This window comes from Aptenodytes forsteri, unplaced genomic scaffold (assembly GCF_000699145.1).
Source record: "Aptenodytes forsteri isolate BGI_AS27 unplaced genomic scaffold, ASM69914v1 Scaffold326, whole genome shotgun sequence".
NCBI classification, from domain to species: Eukaryota; Metazoa; Chordata; class Aves; order Sphenisciformes; family Spheniscidae; genus Aptenodytes; species Aptenodytes forsteri.
In genome coordinates, this window is record NW_008795677.1 from 1,194,934 (window position 1) to 1,214,633 (window position 19,700).

At 41.1% G+C, this 19,700-nt stretch overlaps 1 protein-coding gene across 1 annotated transcript in view; it reads left to right on the forward strand.

Annotated features, from left to right (window-relative positions):
* Positions 1-16,107, forward strand: part of UGT8 (UDP glycosyltransferase 8) — a 28,096-nt gene extending 11,989 nt beyond the window's left edge. Inside the window, exons 2-5 of the mRNA XM_009282621.1 lie at positions 9,394-9,536; positions 12,134-12,210; positions 13,723-13,942; positions 15,588-16,107. Coding sequence (XP_009280896.1) covers positions 9,394-9,536; positions 12,134-12,210; positions 13,723-13,942; positions 15,588-15,951 — 804 coding nt within the window. The 3' untranslated portion in view covers positions 15,952-16,107. The remainder of the gene's footprint in view (positions 1-9,393; positions 9,537-12,133; positions 12,211-13,722; positions 13,943-15,587) is intronic.
* The last annotated feature ends 3,593 nt before the right edge of the window (positions 16,108-19,700 follow it).

The following is a 19,700-nucleotide window of genomic DNA, read 5'->3' on the forward strand; positions in this document are numbered from 1 at the left end:
GCCGATGCGGAGATGTTCGGCTGAGCCAGCAGAAGGCAGCTGGATATGTTGAGTCAGGGAGGTGCGAGCCATCCTCTGCTCGGTTCAGTTGGGTGTTTGCTGTGCTGTCCCATGTCCTTTGCTTGTCAGAGCAACTAAAAAAAAAACCCTGGTTTTGATTGTAAACTGACTTACAAATTCATGGCAAGTAAATACAAACAGCATACTTTGCCTAAAGTGAAGGTGTTTCTCTGGGTTTGCTGTAGACTGACAAGTTATTTTCTAACTTTCAGATTATATGATAGGACCCTGTTTGTTCAGTGATGGTATAGGTCGTATAATGGCATCTATAAGACCTTTAACCGCCTGTGCTGAAACGTTGTTTTTTAGTAAAATTTGAAATGAGGTTAAAAATGTATTAATATAGCATTTGAATATTTCATAGGAGAGAAGTACTATTTAGAAGATGCCAGAAAAGTTAGGACTCTAATAAAAATGGTCTGTGTACCTTTCTGTTTATTTATTAGTGAGTATCTCCTTTCTAAAGATCACTTCATGTGGCTTATTTATTTATTTTGAAATAGATCTGGTTTTGTCTACTCTAAGCAGCATTTTGTAGTAGAAGTTGCATAGTATGCCTGTGCTCTCCATTGGGGAATGGTGGTTTGCAACCATATTCAAAGAACAGACATTTGTGCTATTACACATTTGAATCGAGCAGCTGAACAGGGAAAGCTTCGGATATTAAACCCGGTTATGTTTGTATTTGTGTACTTTGTTTATCTGAAACGAAGCTCAGTATTAGGCACCACTGGTTACTGCCAGCTGGGTCTTCACTCTATAGTCACAGCTGTGCATTTAGCATCTAAGCCTGCTAAGAATAGCTAATTAGAAAATCAAACAGAACAAAGCTCACATAGTAGGGTTGGCACAATAGCATTCCTGTCTGAGAATGGTAAAAAGATTTATTTTATTTTATTTTTTTACTCCTCCCCTTCCCCCCTCGTGCCTATAGTACGGCATGGATCAATAAGTGCTTATTCTCCCTATGCAAGCACAGGGAGAACCTCAATAAAAGACTAGTAGATACTCAAAATCCTTCACTCTTCAGTAACGTAGTGTCACGCAGAAATCGTTACTCATAGGCAACCAAACTCAGAAAAGAGAACAAGGCAAGGTCATAGTGTCTGTTCCTGCGCAAAGCTCGGACTGCAATAAATATTACCCACGTTGAAAAAGGAGAAGCCTGCTTAGCTTTTGAACAGTGTATATGACAAACTTAAGGCGCAGCCTTTGAACAGTGTATATGACAAACTTAAGGCGGTGTTTTAAAAGCAAGCATGCAACTTCTGAGAGGGGTGAAATGGCCGCAAGGCTGGTCTGCTGCCATGTGAGAGCTCCCTGCCCAGGTAGGGAAGGGAATAGTAGCTGTCTGACTGCCTTTGCTTGATCTGTGCAAGTGCCATACCTCTCTGTGAGACCTGTAAGTGTGTTTAATTATAATCTATTAAAAAGGTTTAGAAAGCGCATCTGATGTGGAATACGGTTGAAGACGAATCGGTACTTCCTCTGGGACTCGGTGTGCCAGGATCAGTCAGTCAACGTAAGTGAAACTAGAGATTAGAATGAACAGGTAGGGAGCTTCAAAAGAAAGTTCATCATTTCAGTCTCTTCTCCTCTGCTATTTTGCCCAAAGAACATGCATTTGCACACAAGTTAACATGAAAACAGGCAGAGGCGTGACAGGGTTTGGTACAGTGTTGTAGTTGGGGCTCTCTTAACCATTTCATACCTTAGCATGCATTGATTATTTTTTTAAAATCACTTAACTCAAGTGAAAATGGTAATGAATTAATGTATGTATTAGATGATATTTTGTTGGGGATGTGTAGAAAGCTATAATTGGATGACAACCAGAATTCAGTTAGAAAATGTCGTTCACAATTCAGTTCAGAAACTGAACACGTGGTAAAGCAGACTTGACAGGTTTTCTGTATTTCACGTGGGCTAACCTCATCTGAGGTCGTACTGTTCCTGGTGAGGAGATGGGAGTGGGCAAGAGGAGGTGTGATGTGTCTAGCTGTAGGTGCTCAGATTTCTCCTTTGGATGAGCCTCTCCAGTGATGGTTGAGGTAGCCTGGAGACAACAGCCTCCCTCCCTCAGGTCACTTTTGTGAATACCTCTCCAATCCCAGGCTTTTCAGCTATGTTTAAGTGTCTTAAAATTTCTGGAAAATCCTGGTGTGCACCTGTGTATCCAGCTTAATACTTCATTAATGTCTGCTTGTTTTCAGTGTGACCTTATAAAGAAGAGTAATTACACTTTTAATGTTTCTTCAACTACAAGTTATGTGAGTTGCCTGATCTAAGTTTTTTCGGAAATTCTATTGGAAATTTTGCTTTCAAGTTCATCAAGGTTTGGGGGTTATTGTTTGAGGTTTGATCCCTAGTTTGGAAGGGGAAAGCCAGGTCTCTGTTTCTAAGCTTCTGGTCAGTTTGTCAAGTTTGCAGGGTAGCCTCAGCGAAACAAATGTCTGCTGGCAATGCTAGGACTTCAAGTAATTGAGGCAAGAGTTCTTCTTTCTACACAGCAAAAACTGAGAATGCTTCTATTTGTGGGGGGAGGGGGAAGTGATCAGGTGCTCTGTTACAGTCACTGAAAGAGAGAACCATTTAAAGAAGTGCTTGTCTTTTGAAAAGTTTGAATTAACTGTGGAAGTCAAAGGTGTTTCCTTCTCACTTCTCTCTTCACTTGAAGTTTGAAGAAGAGTTTGAGGAAGGCTCAGTAATGCAACTTGTCATGTAATAACCCCACTCCTCAGACCTTTGCTGTAAGTTTAGACCTCAAAACTTGTAACTGCAAATATTAAGTATCTTTTCCTTTTGTTAAAAAAATCACGCTGAATTACAGTGAACCTGAACCCTTAAACTGGGCAAAAGGAGGTCGCTTTCCTGCTGCGAGCAAGGAGCTGTAAAATGCTGCCCAAACAGGGAATGCTGCTTTTAATGAAGGCAGCTCTAATGACTCATCCTGACTCAGTGCATTTTCATACGGTGCGTAATTAGATCAGGAAGACAGAATGCGCTGGAGGTCAAAAGTGTAAGTGGATTTAAGGAAAAGAAAGGGGTGGATTCATAGGGGGATGAGCCTAGGTGTCTGTGAAGCTTTTTAGCGTACAGTGTTGGTGTGGTGGTTTCATTGGGGCTGGTACTTGGGGTGTTAGGGCTGATACGGCCTTAACGAATGGAAAGGTAAGAAGGTGACTAAAGGCTATAGTGGCTAGATATGCTGAAATTGTAGGCAAACCGAATTTTCCTGTGGCATCAGTGTGTTCTCTTCCACCATTCAGGTTTTGCGAGAATCGCTCAAAGCTTGTATTTTGCACTGCTCGTCCTGCATCACGGTCACTGTGGTGCGCTTCCTAAAGTAAACGTTAGGAAGGTATATGTGTGAATTAAGTGACATACATAGCCATAGTAATAATGCTGATGAAGTATTTAGTCTCTTTCATGTGCCGAGATCATAGCCTGCTTTTTATCTACTGTGAGTATCACGTCTATACCTTGTATGCCATAAAGAACAGGGAAAGTACAAGAAAATACTGAGCCTTTGTGCCATGGCCCAGCTAATTGTACCAGGACGTTCAGATCTATCTTGCAACCAAAGACCTGTGAACACCACTCACTTGGATTCAGTTTCACTAATCTTCAGTTTAGAAAGTCTGTACTACAAAGCTGTCAGGAGAAATAATTATAAGAAGTTAAAGGAATAATGGACTCCCAGGTCACGAACTCGGGGAGCTGTACAAGGAGGCACTGTAAGTCCCCTATTCTTCACTTCCTAATTTTTACCCAACTCATACATTTTTAGCAATGCTTAGTGATCCTATTTAATTAAGGCTGTGTTATGCCAGGAATTACACAGATATATGCAAGGAGAACCCTTGTCCTGACAAGTCTGTAGTTCATTTTCTGCAGCCCATGCATGGTACTGATCCCCAGCACCCCTCTGGGGAAGCAGATTGGAAAGGGGCTGCAGATCAGAAGGCAGGCAAGCAATTCCTCTTACTACCAGCATGATGTAAAGCTTAAGTAAAATTAGGACAAATTTGAGTGGTGCGGGGGGAAAGAACCTTTCAGTTGATGTTAAAATACGACAAGCTGAGTTGAAATTCTTCTGGATCTTCTCGAGGTTGGCACAGGACAGTTTTGACCCTGACTGTGTGAAGAGTCAAAATCATATTCTTCCTAATTTAGCATCCTAAAAGAAACCCCGAGGAAAACTTCAAGTTCCTTTGTTTCTGATATGGGTTGGCCAGGCATCATCCAGCTCTGGTCTGGAAGCCCGTGGTAGCTGTGTAGGCTGGTGTTTTTTTCTGACTGTGTGAAGAGTCAAAATCATATTCTTCCTAATTTAGCATCCTAAAAGAAACGCTGAGGAAAACTTCAAGTTCCTTTGATGCCTGGCCAACCCATATCAGAAACATCCAGCTCTGGTCTGGAAGCCTGTGGTAGCTGTGTAGGCTATTGTTCTCTCTGAGCTAAGTCCCTGCCTGTTGCACTTGTACCTATCATTATGTACCTGTTGGATCAGAGTTGATTTGCACCTGACCAACTTGGAGCATGGCAAACCTCATTTCACTTGTCTCTTCCTTGTGTGGACCTGTCTGGAGGGGAAGCATGCCTGATTTCTGAAGTTAATTAAAATCCTTCCATGCACACTTCTGTTGCTTGGATCCCAGTTTGAGAGCTTGCGAGTGTGCATTTGTGTGTTGCCACACTTAGGAAGTGGGTCAGGAGAGGGAGCGCTCGGATAATAAGCTTCGGTTTATACAAAATAAAACAGTTTGTATTCTGTTGATTTTTATTTTTTTAATGTAATCCCATTTAATACGACAAACAAATTCCATCTTTTCAGCCTGATGGCAGGATCTTGTCTTGCCTGTCAAGATGTTACGTTCCCTTTTGTACATGTTATGTTCCACTGAAACAGTGGCATTACCTTCAAAGGGAGGGGTTACAAAGGTTTGGCTATGAAATCATCCATAATAACTCGAAGCAGGTTGCTTTGCTGTTGCACAAGATAAAATGCAAAAGCCTGTTTGTAGGGTGACTCTAATTCCATGGTACATAGTAAAGTTCCTTTCTTTTTTTCCTCTACATAAAATTCTAAATACTTAATAGCTATTTGTTGTTATACATGTGGATTTTTGAATGCTATTTTAGAAATTCCATTATAAGGACATATTTTATACCTTCTCTATGTTTACATAACGATGTATAACTCTCATGTGAATACATCAGAGTTATGAAGTCTCACGGAATTTCTAATTAAGCAAAGAGGAGCAGTAGCCTTGGGAGCCATTCCTCAGCTAGAACAGACTGATCTGTAGCAGCAGAAACCGTGTGTCTGACCAAGCATAAGTAGTCACGGGTAGGACTTCCCGATGCTGAATGAGAAATACTTGAGCAGTACTGCCAGCTATCCTGTTTTTGTCCTTATTAAAAAGCAAACATGTCTCCAGCTGGACTTCGTGTCACTGATCACAACTGTTTGGGCCCCGCAGTTTAGCCAGTTTTCAGTCCCACCTCACTGTCCATTTGTGTAGCTAGTACCTCATCAGTTTGTCTGTGAGGCTGTGGTGGGAGGCAGGGCTGAAAGCCTTACTCGGGTCAAGGTGGGTAGCATCCACTGCTCTTGCCTCATTCACTGAGCCAGTTTTCTCACTGTAGAAAGCTATCAGGTTGATCAAGCTGATTTTCCCTCCATAAATCCATGCTGACTGCTCCATTCATGTTGTCCTTAGTATGTTTGGAAATGACCTCCAGGATTATTTGCTCCATCACCTTCCAGGGATCAAGGTGAGGCTGAGCAGCCCATTCCCTGGATCCTCCTTCACGAAAATGCAAGTGATGCTTGCTTTTTCTTCCACCCCCTGCTACCTGACACTCCCCCCCCCCCCCGGTCCACAGGAATCTTCTCCGATTGCCCTGACCTTTCAAAGATAATCAAGAGTGGCCTTGCAGTGACATTGGCCAGCTCCCGGTTGCCTACTGGCTTTTCTGGGGGCATCATATCAGGTCCTGTATACTTGTGTATGTCTGGTTCATTTAAAAGTAGCCTAGCCTGATCTTCCACTGAGGGTAGGTCTTCCTTGCTCCAGACTTCCCCTTTGGTTTGAGGGACCTGGGATTACTGAAGGCCAGTCTTACCAGTAAAGGCTGAGATGAAGAAAGCAGGAAGTACCTTGACCTTTACCATATTTTTTTGTCACCAGGTCCCTCGTCCCATTCAGCAGTGGGCCCATGCTTCCCCTAGTCTTCCTTTTGCTGCTCATGTACCTTGCTGCCCTTCATGTCCCTTACCAGATTAAGCTGCAAATGGGCTTTGGCTTTCCAAACCCCATCCCTGCAAGCTCAGGCAGTGCCTGTATATTCCCCCCGCAGGCCACCTGTCCCTGTTTCTACCTCATGTATGCTTCCTTTTTACATCTGAGTCTTGCCAGGAGTCCTTTGTTCATCCTCCTGCCACCTTGGCTTAACTTCCCGCTCATCAGCGTGGACCGTGCTTGAGCTTGGAGGAGCTGATGCTTGAATATCAACCAGCTCTCCTGAACCCCTCTTCTCTCCAGGGCTGTATCCCATGGGATTCTTCCAAGCAGGTCTCTGAAGAGGCCAGAGTCGGTTCCCTTGAAGTCCAGGAGATGCTGCTGTTGTCTTCCTCGTCCTCTCAGTATCCTGAAATCCTCCATCTCACGGTCACTGCAGCCAAAGCTGTCCCCAGCCTTTGCATCCCAGACAAGATCTTCCTTGTTTGTATGCATGAGGTCCAGCAGAGTGTCTCCTCTTGTTGGCTTCCTGAGCGCCTGTGTCATGGAACTGTCATCAAGAAGGCACTCCAGAAACCTCCAGCTTTCTGCCCCTCTAGCAGGTATCGGGGTGGGTGAGGGCCCTAAGAAGACCAGAGCCTGTAAATGTTTGGCTTCTTCCAGCTGTCGGAAGAAAACCACCTTGTAACAGGTGAATTCAGCTCTCAGAATATAATTTGGTCGAATGTCACAAATGGGCAGAGAGCTGTCTTTCACAGCATGGTACTTGATTGCTTTTCAGAATGGTTTGTCCTAGAGCCTGCAAAAGGTTATTTTCTATTTAGCATTTGAACAACAGAGAGGAAATGGTTCAAGATGTAACTAGTTGAACCACTAAGTAAAAGTGACTATAATATAATTACATTTGCAACATGCCTTAGGTCCTTAAGTAAAATTCAAGGACAAACTTTAAATAAATCATGAAACCACTTGGAAACCTTCATGTCAGAAGTTCAGCCCATAATAAAGGATTCAGCTTCAGGGCAGATCGCAGACACTTCCCCTCCTTTCCCTTCTTCCTGCTCCCTCCACAGATGTGGAAAAAAATGGAAAAAGAAAGTGCACTGGAAAAGGATGAAGAAAAATGGAAAAAGTGTGGATTCTAGAGAAAATGGAAATCCCTTTTTCACTGCATAGCAGAGACTAGCACACAACCCCCAGCGTAACGTACAGGTCTTCGTTATGCCTCCTGGTTTTTGTAGTAGCTTTTGTGGTTTTGTGCTCAGATACAATAGCACATTTGCTATTGTACTGTATAATAGCAGTACTCTATTACTGTCTGGCCTGCTATTTATTACCAGGACAAGAGGTGCATTGTGAACAGGGCTCTTGATTTTCCTTTTACTCATTTCCTATTGCTGTACTAATATTGAGCAAGCTTATGTCTAAATTGGTGAGACCAGAATTAAGCCATATCCTGGGAAATGTAAGTTATTCGTTGGCAGACTGACATATCTGTGTCAGTGGTATAATTTTCTAGTTTCCACTGCCAACAGTTGCATTGGAAAAATAGAATTTAAATCTACATTTCCAAAAGCAAAGGGTACACTGAGGCTTTCACCTTTTTTCCCATCATTTTTTTTTTTTTCCTCCCTGAAGCCAAATTACTATCATTTTTTTTTTCCTCCCTGAAGCCAAATTACATTGTTCTTGTGTCCAAGACTTGTTTTAGCTGACAGCTCTGCTGTCTCTTGTGTACTAGGATGGTTTTTCCTCCCACCCTGCAGAGCCCTGCTGTCCTGGTGGCAGTTGGTAGTGGTGTCTGCTGGCTTGCCTTGTCACCGGTGACACAAATCCCGTTTCCACCAAGTCAGCCCAGGGGTTTGGATGTCGCGGTCTCCTTTGCAACTTAACTGGGACTTGCCCAAAGCATCAGCAGTGAAGGAATTACCTGTGACTGGACCCAAGGCACTGAGGTGTTTAGTGTAGTGAAACCCTGGGCCAGCTGTGGTTGTGCATAGGGCGTTCCCCCCAGTGACCACGTGTGGGCTGAGCATCTCTTGGTGACAGCCCCAAAGCCCTGTGCAGCAGAAGGCAGGGGGCCTGACGCTGCCACAGAAGAAGCATCGCAGGGTGCCCTACTGTAAAAGCTGCTGCCTCTGAACTTGAATCTCATGGTGTGGCCGTTGGGTTACCCCCCAGCAGGTTGATGTTGGTTCTGCTTTTGGAGTACTTCTGAGCAGTGCAGTACTGCAGACCTTTGCTTTCAGGGTTGTTGCCTGCCTTGCCTGTGTTGGGGCAGCCCTTGAATCAAGAGGGTCAGCAAAAACTGTGTTGCAAGAGACTCGATTTCAGAGTACTTACAGGAGGAGGATGAGCTTAAGGATGTAAAGGGCTTTGGCCTTTGTTACACTTGTTTATATTTAATGTAATACTGGTAACTTGCTGTGGAAGAGGCACACAGTTAGGTCTAAGGAAGATAAAGTATAGAGAGCCAAGAAAGAGGGACACCCACCCTGTACTTGCCATGCAGATGCAGTATTGTTCCTTGCTCCTTGAAATATTGGAGCAGTGGAAACTGAGGGTGGTTTTTGAAGCTCCGGCTTCTTTCAAGTTGTGTTTATTATTTTTATATAAATGAAATAAAAACAACCCTTTCTGGAGCACACTCACTTTCTTTAAGGCTAAAAATCACACAGTTGAGTCCCAGACTTCGCTCATGTATTTCCTGTGCTGTACTTCCAGGCTGATACTGCAAGATAGATCTATTTATGTTTTGCCGAGTTAAAACGTAATGTGTTAACATGTGAATGTGTGTCAACTGATCGGTTAAGAAAGGACATATTGTCTTATGAAACTGGTTGTTAATACGGAAGCTAAAACAAACCCGGAAGAATTTTGCTGTTCATAGCCTGAACCGTGGATTCTGAATCATCGAGTCGTTATACTCGATAACTTCTAAAATGTTCATGGCTTTTGAAACTTGGCTTGCGAAGTAATGTCAGGACCAATGACTGTTCTTCCTAAGCAATGGTTGTTTAATCTGCTTCTGTGGTTTACCTGTGGTTCTACAGTGCTCAGTATAAACTTTCACTTTTCACAACAGGATCTCCAAATATGGGTGAATGGTGCTAACGAAAATGGCTTTGTCCTCGTCTCATTTGGAGCTGGGGTGAAATACCTGTCGGAAGATATAGCAAATAAGTTAGCACATGCTCTGGCGAGACTGCCTCAGAGGGTTATTTGGAGGTAAGTGCAATGATAGATGTACTTGGGGTGATTTGAAGCATGCTCATTTCTTACTGTGCCATTTTGATCTAGAGTTGCAGAAGCTGAAATTGAGACAGTCTGGGTGGTGCAGAGGACCTGACTCTTTTGAAAGACTCTTTGTGGAAATGTTGTGGTCCCCTGGTAATAAGGAGGAGCAATGATTTTGTGGCAGAATAAGGCATAGGTTATACTCCTGTCCGGAGTTTATAGCCTAGAAGGATTGCTGACAGTGAGAAGAGAGTCTGAGGTTATAACATTTGTGACATACTGTCATCATTTCTGATAAAGAAGCCACTGTAGGGAGCAAGAATGACATCCTGCTGATTTAATCCTAGGTTTTCTTCTTTATCTTTCTTTTTTCCTCTTTTTTTTTTTGGGCTCCTTCTCCTCTTTTATCTGTAAATATAGACTTTCATAATTGCTCTTCTCATTTGTCTTTATCTGTGAGAAATTGGAGGAAGAAAAATCTGCAGGAGTAAAAATCAGTAACAAGCTTTTTTGGCTCTAAAAACATCTTGAGTGGCTCTCTAAACTTACTGTAAAAATCCAAGAACTGTTTAGTCAGCTCTGCTTCATATGGAGCGTCGCTCGAATATAATTTAGAGGAGTTCATGTGAACCATTGGTTTCCAAATAATCAGTGTCTTACAATTTGACTGCTGTCCTTGCTGCGCTTTTGGAGTTGTATTAGCAGTCTATTTAGCGTCCTGTTCCCCACCATCTCTTAGGGACCGTTTTCATCGCTGTGTATAATTGAAATAGTGAACCCCACTAACGAACAGGAAAATGGAAATTCTTCAGGCCACGGCACAGAACCTTTGGTAGTTGTAGTGAAGATCTCACGAGTTTTTGTTTGGGGTAGAGCTGCTATATGTTTGTTTCTCATGAAACCTGCAACACTGCTTGGCTTATAATTAATTGTTAGTCCCACTTGATCTTACTGCTTTTCTTTTGTTTTATTCTTTTATCGTGTTTTTCCCTGGTATGTTTTTCTGTAGGAAGTATCCACTTCCTGTAGTAAATACATAAATTTTAATGGATTTTTCTCGGGGATAACTTTTTTAATGCAAAAGCAACAATTTCAGTTGAAGCCACCTTTTAAAATGTTTAATTTTCCTCACTTGTATTTCCTTACCAATGCTTTTTTGTTTTTTGTTTTGTTCTGTTTTTATCTGCAATCTATTATCTGCTGAATGGCTTTTTGGATAAGGGAACTCACCTGCTGTTTCTTTCCATCAGGATTTGTGGAATGGAAAGATGTCCCTGGGACTAGGTGTAAGACATGGTCTTTGGGAGAGCTGAGCAAGTGGCTTTCAGCCACCCCAGTGGGAATTTGAGATCCATAATTAAATACCTAAATACAAAATTGAGTCCAACTTTACTGTGATTTTTTTTTTGTTCTTCAGATCATTGGCCTATAGTCTGTTGGACGCAGATGGTTTTTATACTAGATATTTCTGAAAATGAGAAAGGTAGTACTGCTTGGCAGTCTTATGTCACAATGCCAAATCAAGAAAATCTTTAGTTCTTCATACGCTTCCGATTATGGAGTAGTAGTAACAGTTTATTTGCTTTTGTATAAGTTATCATAAATAACGTAGGCTTTTTTCCAACATATAGAATGTACAAGCCAGTTGTAAAGATGTATGGCTTGCTCAATTGGGAATATGTAGGTGATTCTTTATGAAGTTATAGTTCTAATGCTCTCTAATAACCAGAATATTTTTTAAGTCGTTCGATGGAACTGTCACAACACAGTTCTATCCTCTAGTGGTCACTGGTAATTTTTTTCACTCTTTTCCGTTTAGAATATATTTAGCTTTCTATATTAACTGCTTATAACATTAATATGTAAACCAGTTTGTACTTTGAGCCTGTATTTTATGGGCTAAACTTTTCCAGCAACCTCAGGTGAGCAAGATGTTGCCATTGGGTTTCAGGCAGTTGAGCAAGTAAGACAAGTGAGACACTTGTCTCACAGTCTGATCCCAAACTTCTTATCAGTAGCTTCTTGCCTCGTAAGCTGAGCTGTCAGCCTTTCCCTTCCTGGTATTAGTAACTCCTTTTAAAATAAGACAGTGTGGATTATCAATAGCTACAGGAAACTGGCCAACTGAAAGGGAATGCCTTGTGTTGGTGGTAGGGATTATTATTTATGTGCTGCTGATGGGATGTTCTCGGTGGAGTTATTTATCTAGTACCAGCCAGAGTTTTCAGTAAAGCAATGGGCTCGGAGCCATGGGGAGGTTATGAAACCTCCTGCCAGTCATAGTGGTAAGAGTTATATGTGTGTTGAGAAGGAACTATGTTGCCATTATGTTAATAGAAAACACTGCATTTCAAGCCAGATTGTGAGGAAACTGAATGATGAAAACATCATGGAGTTGGAAGTTATTAGCTGTTTACAGCATTTTGGTTGAGCCTATTTTGTTTTCTTGTAATAGTGAGTAAACAGTATCCCCGGGTAGCTGGAGATCTGCTTAGGGCTCATGGATCATTTGGTTTGATTCTCTGGTTTGAGTTTATCGATTTTGGAGGTCTTGATAACTCAGTTTCAATTTGATTTTATTGTTTTAGGTTTTCAGGAAACAAGCCAAGGAATTTAGGCAACAATACAAAGCTTATAGAATGGTTACCACAAAACGACCTCCTTGGTGAGTATCTATTTTGATCATCCACTGCTTATTCTGACTCGAGTTCAGGTTGTTCTTCCAACAATATGCTACTAAATTACCAGTCATCATAAATCTAGGATAATTTCTGTAATGGAAGTCATAGAACAAGAATATAGAATTCGTCGGAGTTTCAAGATGACGAAATCAAACACCTTTCTGATGTTAATTATCTTTCCCTGGTAGTAACGCCTTTTTTTTCCTTAAGTTAATGTGTAGAGAAGGATATAGTTATTCCAAAGACTCTTTGGCCTAATAAATGGGAAAACTTTTTGACAAGTGTCTTCTATACCATGGGAGCTATACAGCTCGAGGAAAAAATAGTTATTAAAGATAAGCAAGTAGGGATTTTCTTGAATCTGCTATTTTAGGGAGCTGATGACTGTAACTTTTAATTTCTCTGTTATGAAAAAGCATGGTATGGTGTTCACTGGTCTCTTCATAGAAGAGTCATAAAACTGAGCGTACAAGATTTGTTCACATTGCATCAAAACAAGATTTAGGGGGTCTGTTCGTAGTGCTGTATACATACACATTTATTTTTCCTCCAAAGAAAGCTCTAACAGAACTTGGGCATGTGTTGCAAGCTGATAATAACCTTTCTGTTAACTAACCTGAGGTGCTCTGGGTTCTTAGGTGCAGAGGTGAAACTTGATATTCCTCCATCTTTTGGTAAAGACTATGTTAGGGTCTACGTATTTTACTTTTCCTTTCCTTCCCAGTCGAAGGGTAGCTGAATACATTGCAGATCCGAGGGGCCACAGAATGTTTATGGTTGTCTCTGGGATACCTGGATGTTTGTGGGTTCGCAAAACAGCGCCAGTACTATGATGGGTGCTGATGAATGCGTTAAGCATGTGTGTCTGTGTGTGTGCATGTCAGCTAGAGTATTTATCATAATGATTAGGCAAATGACTTTTAAACCGAGTAAATTTGTTTTGGTTACTAAATTGCTCTGAGGCAGTCTCATTTTCCCATTACATAAGGTTATCATTATTGTCAGATCTTGCTAGCCTGAAGTAAGGTGTGTGAAGCTTTAGAGAGAATGTAACATCAGTTGTCCTGTCATTAAATAGCTTGTATTTCGTATGAATAATGAGGAAAAATGCTCTCTCCCTGGCTCATTTGTACTGCTAAGCTGGTTGTAGGCACCACCTGCAGCGACTCAGGAGTAAACAATGTATATTAATTACTCCATTAATAATTTTACACAACTCTCATACATGAGAATTTTCTTTGCATTGGCTGTTCCCCCTCTCTTAGTGTGTAAGGAAATCATCTAATGCATGTGAAATTTCAGTGGAGTGGGTTTAAGGAGAACTTCAGAACAGGTTGCGTTCGTTTTTGCCTTCCTGAATTGCAGCCATAGAAACACGGTGGCAAATGCGTTGTACCCAGTTGCTTCAATAACTTTACATTAAGGACATGTAAATGTGTGGGGTTTTTTGTGGTGTGGTTTTTTTTTTTTAATCTTCATGCCTCTTCTGTTTTCAGGTCACTCTAACATTAAAGCTTTTCTTAGTCACGGAGGTTTGAACAGCATTTTTGAAACCATGTACCATGGGGTCCCGGTGGTGGGGATTCCCCTTTTTGGAGACCATTACGATACTATGACTCGTGTGCAGGCCAAAGGCATGGGAATATTGTTGAACTGGAAGACTGTCACTGAGAACGAATTGTATGAAGCCCTAGTAAAAGTTATTAATGATCCCAGGTATGGAATGAGCAAGTGTTTCTTGCTTTTATGTTATTGTTATGAGATAAATATGCATATGCAGAACCTTTGTGCAAGGGAAAAAAACCTGCATGTTGGGATTTATTTGTGTGTACAGTTGGGGCAAGTCTTTGGATGGTTGTCCCATTTCACAAGATTACTCAATTGATCAGGTTTCTGTGTAGGTGCTAAGCTCGTTGCTCAGCGTACCAAAACTCAATTGTCTCATCTGCTTTTTGTGACACTTGCCATGTGAAGAGCAGAAAGGTTATAGAAACAAACCTGTCCTGACTTATTCTTTGCTGCAGACCAATGTCTCTTTTTGTGCGTCTTGATTACTCCATATTTAGCAGTCTGTCTGTTGTGCTGCCTAAGGGGCCTGCCACAAAGTACACCTATACAATTGTAGGGTGGCATGTTTGGATTGTAGCTAAAAATATGGAGGTGTTCAAAACGAGTGACTCTTTTCTAAAGTCCTGTGATTTGATTTAAAAAAAAAAACCAATAAATTTTCCTGCTCTGGCCAGTAATACCTCTTAAGGTCAGGAAGGTCATTTGTGTTTGTTGCAATGACAATATTCTAACAAATTATTATGAATATGAGGACTCCAGTCTGTTTTTTGTAAATTTTTTTTTGTTACTCAGAATAAGTAGAAGCCCATGAACTGGGTTTCGGAACTCTTTCTAATTCCAGCAAACGAATTTGCTCAGGGATATTAAAGTGCGAGGAGAGTCACTTCACAAGTTTGTTCCGAACTGTTCTGTTTTAAACATCTGTAATGTTCAGACCATCTCCAGATTAAAAATAATGGTGTTAGCTGGTGGTTTATTGTATTGGGCTAACCGCAGTTTTGGAGTACGGTGCTGACAATGCTTCTTGCTTGCATGGGAGCAAAGTCTTTAAGTGGCGCTTGCCTTGGGAGAGGAGCAACCTGTCAGGAGCGAGCAGCAGAACCACAGCAAAGGGGAATGTTGCTAAAGAGATCTCGATAACATCAGTTGCATCACCTTTCCCTTGTGCAATTATCCTTAGTAGAAAGGCAAGTCCTGCATAAATAACCTGTTGACCCTGCAGCTGCGGTGAGGGCGGAGAGGAGGAATTTGACATGATCGGCTGCTGGGGACGGCCTGTTGAGAAAAATAAAAAGTTTTAGGCTGAACTCTGGACCCAAGCGGAAATAAGTCTATTGCGCAATCAAAACCGAGTTTCTCGCTTTGTTCTGTGTTTCTCTAGTAATTCAGTTGCACAATGACTTAAATGAGTCGTGCGTTAGACAGGGTATGTTGCCATTTTACAAGTGTGTCTCACTGGATAGGATTCATTTTGGATTAGATAAGATTCCCCTCTGGCAGCAGGTCAGCTTGGCTCTTCATAGCTTTGCTGGAGGGTGGCTTTCTGCCTTTAGTCACACACGGGTCTGCCTTTCTAGTCATTCTTCATCAATGAGCTGTAAGGACTGATTTAGAGACAGATTATCTGCCCTGTCTAGCCCTCTGTATGCTGGTGGTTGCGAGAGTCCTGGGGTAATACGCTGTTTGATCTGAAGAGGCTTAAGTATATTTATGTGTTTGCAGGCTTGCGCGGCTCAGAGCGCTGACGACAATTTTTCCTTTCTTCCCTCTTCTTTCTTCTTCTTCCCTGCAGCTACCGGCAGCGGGCCCAGAGGCTGTCTGAGATCCACAAAGACCAACCTGGTCATCCTGTTAACCGGACTGTATACTGGATTAATTACATCCTCCGTCACAACGGAGCCCAACATCTACGTGCCGCTGTTTACAGCATCTCTTTATATCAGTATTTCTTACTGGATATTGCCTTTGTTGTACTAGTGGGTGCTGCCTTACTTTATTATATTTTGGCCAGGATAACAAAATTTATCCGCAAACAAAGCAAACATCTTTGGTCAAATGATGAACATAGCGCTGTTAATGGACATTACCAGAATGGGATACCAAATGGCAAGTATAGAAGAAATGGCCACATTAAGCATGAAAAAAAGGTGAAATGAGCCAACTGCCCCATGTAAAGTAGTAATGAATCAGATCAGTAATCGAATTTTATCGCTGTAACTTAGTCTAACAACTACTTAAAACCTCAATAAGCAGTTCTAACACTCCCCTTCAGTATGTAATATTATGTGACAAAATTCTGCGGAACTAAGAAAAGTCTTTTAAAAAAAAAAAAAGGCAAGCACAACCTAAAATGGAAAATATTTTATTCTTAATACTGATGCAGAGAGGTTATTTTGGCATTGAAGTTTTTAGAAGCCTTAATTCTCTAAAGTTATACAATGACCGTATTTATGAATTTTCAGTTTTTAAAAGCTACATATGTGTGTCCCAAATGAGGAAAGGTTTCTTTTTATTTGCAGAGGTTTTTTCCTTTTATTTTTTTATTATTTTAATATATCCATCTTTTATCTGAGAGAACTTTAGTGCTAGCTCTGTGTTTCCTTTGTTGAAGGTTCAACATGTTGTGTAAGAATGCTGTTTAAAAAAAAATAATTTTCCCCAGTCTTTGTGCAAGAAATCGCAAGTTGCGGACTGAGAACAGACATTAAAAAAAAAAAATCTTAAAATGAGCACTGAAGACAAATGGCAAAAAATATGTACTCCTTTCACAGATAAGCTGCATGACTCTTCTGCTCGCTACCAGTACTTTGGAGAAAAGGGTCTTGAGCAAGTCTACAATATGTCTTAATTTTTAATTTATAAAAAAATTTATTTGTTGCCTTTCTCTGCATATATAATTTATGCCATGAAAATATTAGGGAGTTCTACTTCAGTTTGAAATGTGGCTGTGTGGGAGAAAGACTTGCATAATTAAGAAAAATAAATGAGATGACGACGACAAAAAAAATCTAGCCCTGTGCTTAATGCAGAAGGTTTTGTAACGGCCCAGAGCTGTGCAGAATCAAACCACTATTTGGGGTTTGTTTAAAACGAATGAACAACAAACGTGCCCCCCCCACCACCCTAAAGTTGAATGTCTTTCCTATTAATTCTCATTGTTATTAAGTTCTTTCTAAATCGCAATGTTGTAGATGTTCTCTTTCAATGGTTGTATCCGGAAAAATATTACCTTCTATTAGTCTGGGCCACGCAATCCATGTTTCACGTAGTTGCCAATACAAATTCTCCGATGCGGGACGGGAGGCTGCTCTCCGGGTGGGTGACCAGCCTTCCTTCCGAGGTCTGATGGGACGTGTCGGGTGAAGCCTGGCCACCGGAGCGCGAGGTTTGCAGAGGTGGGCGGCTCCCCCCTCCCCAGCTCCGGCCCCTCCCTGCAACAATCTCTTTCAATCATTGTCGCCGACATGGGACGCTGGCGGTGGTGTGCACCGAGGGCGGGGAAGCAGGGCGCTGGGCATAAAATCATAACTGCCCCGCGGAACCAGAGTTGGCAACTATGAGTTTATTTCCATGTCATTCTGTTTACTTGGAATTTGCACTACACATGTGAGTGTATGCTTTATTTATTTGTAGTTCGAAACCCATGCCTGAAAGAGAAAGGAAAGAAAACCCATTTACCTAGTGTTGTTCACTAACATGGGAAGAGTTGCGGTGATTACAGGATGCTGAGATCATCTTCATACACAGTGATGCAATATTTCACTATCATTCCATCAGGAGCCTCTATCCTGTAGCAATAAATAACAGTGCAGTTATGTTTCTAATATACAGTACAGCTACTTGTACTGCTTTCTGAATACTTGAAGAAAATGGTATTATAAATAAGCCTATTAGCTATACCTTTTTACAATCTTGCAGTTTGCGGCAACTAAAGGAGCACACAGAGGCGATGAATGGTGGGATGGTAATAAGACTTAGAGTGTATGAATGACTTGGTTTAAATGTTTTTTTTGGCATTGAAGAAGGTACAAAAGCACTGACCGGATGATTAAGCATAATTTAATCTCCACTGTGATAAAACTTAAGCAATAAACATGGATTTAATAGAGAAATTCTGTTGTTGGAAGTATATTTTTATTCAAATGAATGCTGTTTATTTTAAATTACGCAGTGTGTGTGTGTATATAAATGGAAGCTTATTAGGATACATGAATTCTTTCTTCCCAGTATATACCATGATGCATGATACGTATTTCAAATCAAAAATTATTGTATTTTGTGAATGTAGATCTGTTTCCTGTAGGAGCATTGAACCAATTGACAGACGGAATGCTTAGCCAGATTTCTTTTTTAAGGCAGTTAAAATATTTTTAAAGTTTATGTAAACATTCCTGGTAAAGTGTGGGATTTTTTTGTATGTGTTAAGTTACACCGGTTTCTTAGAAAGCAAAACCAAAAGATTTTTTCACAGTGATATTAGATGAGATCATTGATTTCCGAATAGTCTCTTTAGCTATAAACACGCTTCAATTCAGTTGCAAAAAGAGGAGGTTGCCACATTATTAATTGTATTGCCAAACTTCTAGATGGGTCTGATCCACCTGAACTTATAGAAACACCTGTTTTGTTCAAAGTTACTTTCTTGTAAGTTCAAATATGATCTGATTATTGTAGTTATCTTTCATTTCAGCTCCCTGCAGTATCAATGGAACCTGTATTGGACGAAGTGGGTGGAGAGTGGCGTGGGGGGAACAGTTCCACAGAATGTGCCTGACAGGGGGGAGAGTACAAGTGGTGCAAAATTAGTTGCTTCTTAGCTGTTCCTGGGGCAGGTGTGCAGAAGTCCCTAGGCAGCACAGCTGTGTAACCTGCAGCCCGCATGCAGCCTTCTAAAATGGGCTTCACTGCTCTCCCAAATATCTGTGTATAAAAAGAAAGGTAATTGGAGCAACCGAGATAAAATATTCTGTGGGCAAAACTAGCAGACAAGAAATAGCCACGAGAAGCAGTATAGAAGACATGTGCCATTTGCGTAAAGATTTTTCAAAGCAACTTGAGACGCTTGGGCACTCGCACTAGGTTTTGGTATTCTGCTTTCTGATTTCCTTTGAATAGCTCAAGGATTCAAGAAGAAAGCAGCTGTAAAAACAAGACAGTTTAATTATCACCTGCAGAAATAGGTTCTGGAGACGGTTATCAAGTATTCAGAGTTTAAGGAAATCAATGAATGTGCTAGCAGTTTTTTCTTACTCCCCAGGTCACTTGCGAAATCAGGTTTTTAGTACTGTTCTGTGTTAATCTTTTTGATGTTCTCGAAAGGTACCACTTTTCATGAAGTTGATTATGTTCTGATTTCATGCTGTGGCATGGTAAGTATGCAGGATTTGCTGTAGTTAGTCTGATCTGTACACCTGTAGCGAAGAGACGCAACTAAAATACTAGTGTATGCATGCATCCATTTAGGCAAAACTTCAGCCCTGTTATTTCCAGGGTGCTAACTTTTCCCCCTTAATTTGTGTGGGTACCTGTATTAGGTTTCGTATACAAATAAACCCACTTACACATGTGCACCTGTATTAGAAGGCAGCCATTTGATTCCTTCTGATGCTGAGCTGTGCTTCATTTGCTTTAGTGGTTGTTTTTTTTTCTTCAGAAGATGTCAACACTTTTAATAAACTCTCGGGGTTTTTTGGTGTCTTGACAAATGACTCCGATCTTCCTTGCTGTGCATCACTAGAGATGGCTAGTGGCCAACAAATATGAGGTGTGATTCTTCTTTCAAGTGATGTAATTTTTGACATAAAGATATTGTAATTTTTCCTGCAATGAGATCACATAATATTTTTTTGAGATGTGTTTCTATTGGGGGGGGGGATCCAGTGTTACACAAGAAAATGCCCATGTT